Source organism: Thamnophis sirtalis, unplaced genomic scaffold, assembly GCF_051295495.1.
Source record: "Thamnophis sirtalis isolate CommonGarterSnake01/CBP01778 unplaced genomic scaffold, rThaSir2_p1.2 scaffold_1, whole genome shotgun sequence".
In the NCBI taxonomy this organism is placed as follows: Eukaryota; Metazoa; Chordata; class Lepidosauria; order Squamata; family Natricidae; genus Thamnophis; species Thamnophis sirtalis.
Window position 1 is genome coordinate 18,521,571 of NW_028261381.1, and position 6,000 is coordinate 18,527,570.

At 43.3% G+C, this 6,000-nt stretch overlaps 1 protein-coding gene across 1 annotated transcript in view; it reads right to left on the minus strand.

Annotated features, from left to right (window-relative positions):
* ITGA4 (integrin subunit alpha 4) overlaps positions 1-2,007 on the minus strand; it is a 53,295-nt gene extending 51,288 nt beyond the window's left edge. The window contains exons 1-2 of the mRNA XM_087708297.1: positions 1,841-2,007; positions 486-607 (exon numbers count right to left, since the gene is read on the minus strand). Of these exons, the coding sequence (XP_087564423.1) occupies positions 486-607; positions 1,841-2,001 (283 nt within the window). The 5' untranslated portion in view covers positions 2,002-2,007. The remainder of the gene's footprint in view (positions 1-485; positions 608-1,840) is intronic.
* Positions 2,008-6,000: the final 3,993 nt, after the last annotated feature.

Genomic DNA, 6,000 nt, shown 5'->3' on the forward strand with positions numbered 1-6,000 from the left:
GAGTGGCACCAGGAAATTACTAAAAGACAATGTAGATTTGGTATATAAATGTTATAAATAATGAAATAAGGTGATGCAGAACATTCTTGTAAAGAGTTTACCTAATATATCTGATCAACTGATCGTGGTTGAAGCATTGCAAAGAACTTCGAAATTCAGGTCAGCAGGACTGACTACCAGTGCAAGAGATTCTTCATTGATATGGTTAGTAATTAAAATCCCCAAGGACAGAGAAGGGAGTTTGTCCTTACAATGAATGCACAGGAGGACGATGGGCAGATTCTAACACAGAATTGCTTATACATAGGTTCCATTTTCTGGAAGCAAAGTTGTGTGCTTGAATACTTATATTAGCAACATTTTTCCTAATAAAGCTTATCAAATCTGAGAAGTCTTTCTTTGCTCTTCTTCTCCGGGCCTGATGGTTGCTTAGGAAGTGATCTGACAACCCAAAAGACAAGATCAATTTTTCAGTTTCCACTCACCCACTTGGAGAATCTCACAATCTCTTTTAGGATTATTTCCAATTTGGCATCTGAATATTGCCCCTGGATTCACCACAGAGCTATTACTGGGCCAGCTGGCTTTAGGGGCTCCGGCTATAAGCCTGAAGGAAGAAAGAAAAAAGATTCAAAACTCTCTCTCTCACTCACATACAAAAGCAGTCCAGACTTGAGTAACCAAGCATTCATTCAGTGCCTGGGACTCACAGAGATAGCAAGAAAGAAACAGAAATGAATGCTTCCACTTATAAAACTGGAAGACTCCCCCACTCTGCATTAATAGCTTAGTTTGTGGTAAGTGTGGAAGGGACAGCACATGAGGAAGAACACAGAAGCCATAACTCAAATTTGATGTGAGGAAGTAACTTGTCTTCCTGCTGGTAACCTCTAGATTATGGGGAATTTAGTTTCTTGGAACAATTAATGGCCAAATCTGAAAGGGGGGAAATTCTGAAAGAGGTCCATAAGGATAAATCATTTTGTATGTTTATAACTTCACTTTGCCAAAGAAAATTCAAGGACAAAAAAACAAGAAAACCTTTACAAAAAGATCAAACCGTGTATGTCAATTTAATTTAAAAAGTTAATTCAGCTTCCAGATTTTTCACACCCGACCTGCGTTTGTATATCATGTATTAAGAAAAATGCCTGTAGGATAGGGACAAAAGCCAGTTTTAGAACAGTAAGGACATCCAAAGGGACAGCTTTCCTTCAAACAATAAAACAGAGAATATTGTCATCGTCTTCCAAATGGTTTCCAGAGATCACTAGGAATGGCAATTCCAAGTCATCTGAAAGGCACACCAGGATATTGGAAAGGCTGCGATGCCAAAACTCCCCACCAAACTTTGCTTGAAACAAAAAAAAAAAACCCAAAACCAAAAAAAACCCTTTCCCAGACTAGCCTGACTCAGAACAGGAGGTCTCACCTCCTGCTTTGAAACCACCGTTGAATAAAACCATAAACTGTGGGGCCTACGCCCCACCGGGGGGGGGGGGGGTGTTATATTTTTAACAGGGGAAATTTGAACCTTGTTTAAACCAAGTTAATGGCCTTTTAGGCTTCCTCCCCTTGAGTGGAGTTCACTTTTTCACTAAAGTAAGAATTATATATCACGGAGGGGGGGGGGTGGCATCAGGATTTTAGAGATGCTTAGGTGGGACATGGGCCCAAAAAATGGACCACTGGTCCAAAGCAAGGCATGCTCAAAAAGATGCGCTTGGTGGTGGGGGGGCTGAATGGCGGGGAGGGGGAGTCACAAAATCCTCAGTCCCACGGGACAAGCGAGCAGCCTCCAGAGAAAAAGCCCCCCCCCCTCTCCTCCTCCTTTACTCACCACCGGCTGGTGCCAAAGCTGTGCAACAGCACCGAATAGCCGAACCACGTCCCATTGAGCCCTTCGAAGACCAGGGGGCTGCGAGTATCTAGATTGTAAGGGCGGCAAGCCGTCGGGCAACAGCTTAGCAAGAACAGCAGCTGGGCGGAGGAAAATCCCATCTTCGGCTTGTCCCAGGCAGCCCACATCACTTAACTTGGGGTTCTTGGAGGGAGGGAAAGGGTGGGCGGGCGAAGTGAGGTGGGCTCAAACTATCCAGGAAAAAAATATATGAATCGGTCGCCTCCAGCCGCTTCGCTCCGTTAAGCCCGGACGGCAGGGACGGGGGAGGTGGGGGGGCAGAGAAACTCCCTCCGCCCTTACCAAAAAGCCAAGTCGGGATGGCTTCTCATGACTTACTATTGCTGACGCTGCGCTTTAGCTGCCCTCGCCCTCCTCCACTACCACCACCACCCGCCTCCCCGCGGCAGCTTTCGAGTCGTGGGGTGGGCTCTGCGGGCCGACTCCGACGAGTTTCCGGGGGCGCTTCGCAACCCTTTCCCCCCCTCACACACACACACACACACAGCGCCAAGTTGACTCCCGGAGGGCGGGAGTCCGAGCTCTCGGGGCCGCCGCAGCTGCTCTCAATTTGGAGCCGATGCCTGCCTGGCTCTGCGGATGTCAACGAAGCGGGCGGTCGGGCGTAGGGGGGGGGGGAGAGATGGAGGGGGGGAGGTTTGTGTATATGTGTGTATGAAACTTACTTGGGTTGCCCCGGAGAATGACCTGGCGGCGCCAGGCGGGAAAAGTCTGCGGTCTTGGGAACTGGCGGCAAATTAAACTGAAGGGAAAATCTTTTCAGAAGTACCTGGGGGCAACTCTACACGTGGCACTCCTCCTCTCCCCCCCCATCCCATATTTACGCCACAGGTAGACTTGAGGCTACTCCACCCGGGGGGAAAGCTCCTTCAGCCCACGGACTTCCCCAAACCATGTGCCAAGGAGAGGCCACGAAAAGCGGCCAGGGGGTTCCAAATTCTCTCGGGCGACGTTAAGTTCCAAAGTCGTGAGTCAGCGTCTGCGAGCAAATGATTTCTCCCTTATATATCCCAAAGGCGTCCATCGGTCCGGGCGAATTTGTAAACCCTCAGGAAAGAAGTTAAGAGGATCCAGAGGTCCGTTGCTAACATGTTCTTGGCTGTGTCTAATCGAGATTATTGCTCCCCAACACCCCCATTGAGGACTCGGGGGGAATGTGTAAAAATAAAATAGGAGTAAAGGGCTTGTAAAATAAAACTGAGGCGGAACCAACTGGGTATCTTTGGAGATGAATGGGAACAATGCTTATGAATGGAAAGTCTTTGCATGGTAGACTTACTATCCCCTTAACTTAACGAAAGCTACCAAAGACAAATTCCTTGTGTGTCGAATCACACTTGGCCAATAAAGAATTCGATTCTATTCAGAACAGGGCAGAATTGTAAATCGCTTTGAAATGAAGTGACATAAAATTCTCAGTACATAGCTCCATAAACACGCTGAAAGGTTGCCAGAAATGATGAAGGCTAATTTGGTGTGTGACTCGAACCTTTGTTCAACAATGTGGCTTCACATATGTGAAGTATAGCATTTAAAAAGGCTGTCAGTTCATACTGTTATCCAAGCATTGCTAATGTGGTATAAAAAGCAATTAGATTAGGATTAGAATGTCTGTATCAATATTCCTTAACTCTAGCAACTTCCAGATGTTTCAGCAATTTTCATTGCTGAAAATTGTAGAAGTTCTACAATTTTCAACAATAGTCGTATTGGGTGGAAAATTCTGGGAGCTGAAGTTACCAGGTTTATGAAACATTGGTTAATGTCATACCACTGTGGAGTGAACACAGAAAAAAGTTGTGTTTACTAACAACCCTGATCAATCAGAATCTGAAATCATAAAAAATACATTAGATTACAATGTTACTATGTTCTGCTAACTTCATTTTTTAAACCAATAAATTTATGGTTTGGTTGTGCAAATCCAGACAATTGTCCTAATGATCCAATAAACTCTAGTTCTATCGATGTTTGTTTAAATTTATTATACAGCCTCCCATTCCTATATGTTCTACAAACCCACAATACTAAATAGCATTAAAAACATACAATTGCACAGGCAGCCCAGAGTAAATCAAACAATTACAAATCAAGCTTTGCTGCCGTCCCTCAAGTCAAGGAATCAATAAATATTTTTGTCCTATGAATCTTTTTGACAGTGCAACAAGCAAGCTGGTTTCAGGAACAGAACAAAATGAACCGTCTAATTAAAAAAAAGTCCTTGTTAGTGGTCTGTTCTTCCCAACTCCCAATTCATTCTATCTATGAATTGAAGGAGTTAAGAAGCACTGTGTTCAGATTGCTGAATCTGGCGCATTGCAGAACCAAACTTTCTGCATCAGGGAAAGACAAGAAGGATAATAGACTTTCTACTGGTGATATCCATAATCAGGAACACTAGTGAATATAAGATAAATCATCCAATTAGTGCAGTGAAATGAACACTTGGGACAACCTCAAATGTGGAACTAGAGCAACTCCCAAGATGCAGAATTCAGGATTTATAAGATATAGAAGTACTTACCATTCTGGACAGCTAACTATTTAGGAAGCTAAGCAGTGCAGCAGCACGTTGCAAGCAGAATTTATTTATTAATATATAGTAGCTATCTGAAGAGCAAGATGGACTACATAGAAATTTAAATAAATACATATTTAAATAATACATATTTATCTTACCTTTATTATTTTTATAAAGAATTCAAGGGGATGAACATATCTAATATTCCTTCCTTCTCTGACTTTCCCCACAGCAACACTGTAAGGGTTGGGCTATGAGAATGTGACTGGCCCAGAACCAGCTTTTATGCCCAGATTCAATTTTATGCCTAAATATGCTCACAGTCTCCAGTTTCTACCTTGGTGGCTTACTCACTTGACCAAACTGATTCTCAGAATTCAATGAGAAGAATGTTACGGTTTTCCCACATTTATTTATTTCTGGGTGCAGATGTATGGCATTACACACCCATTACGCACAATAAACCATCATTTATTTGTAACTGCTCAACCTGTCATCTTTCTATTACAATGTTCTGTAAGATTCCGTGATCCTAACTGAATGCTGCAATTCTTAATGCTATGCAAAACACTTAAATGTGTTGCACTTTTGAGTACAAAACTTCATGAAACTGCAAAGCCTCCCATTCCAGGTATGGGACCAGTTGTATCCAGCACGGAAAATCACTTTCTGAGCACTCCAGAAGTGTTCCAAACTTAAAATATTTTGTGCTTGAATTAAGAGGTGTTTTGACCTTAAAATGCTTCCAAAATGTAAGTAGCCTGTTCACGTTTGAAACTGTTGTTTTAAATGCAAAATGGAAAATTTCACAAAGCAAAGCAGTTTGAATCAAAACATTTTGAATGCCTCTATTCTTAGTTAATCTGTAATTAATCTAGGGACTTCCCTAAACGTGGTTTTATTTCTTATTTCCCATCAACTGGAGGAATGTGATTTGGATGGCGGCAAGATAACATGACAAGTGGCAAGACCAACAGAAGCAAAAGTTAGGTGAGATGAAATTCTGTGGCTTCCTGATACTAGTGGGAAGATATCAGGGGGCAGTTATTTTACAGAACATTTTTGGTTTGGAAGTTTAGTTGGGGGGAGGTTTCTCTTTTTTAAAATTTCTGATTGGGAAAGATCTTTTGGTGAAATGATTCCTAGCTGCCCCTGATAGGAGGAGGAGTAGCCTTGTAGTTTGGGCTGAGGGCTATATGGCTGGAGGTGTCAGATTGGCTGTCCCAGGAAAAGGGAGCTCCCTCCACTTCTAACCTGCCATCCTGTGAACCAGTTGTGGGTGCCATGAGCCATAAGTGGTTGATAGTTAATGCTAGATATTGTATATCTGCAATAAGATTGTTCTTATCCATGGAAGACTGAGTCAACCCTGAGCCGGTGAGATTTGAACCGCCGAACTGCAGATAACAGTCAGCTGAAGTGGCTGCAGCACAGCACTCTAACCACTGCACCACCTCGGCTCTTAGAATGCTCCACCCATTAGGATGCTCCACCCATGCCAACAGGTTAACTAAGGGAATTGTCTCATCCCGATGAGATTAGGATGCTCCACCCATAC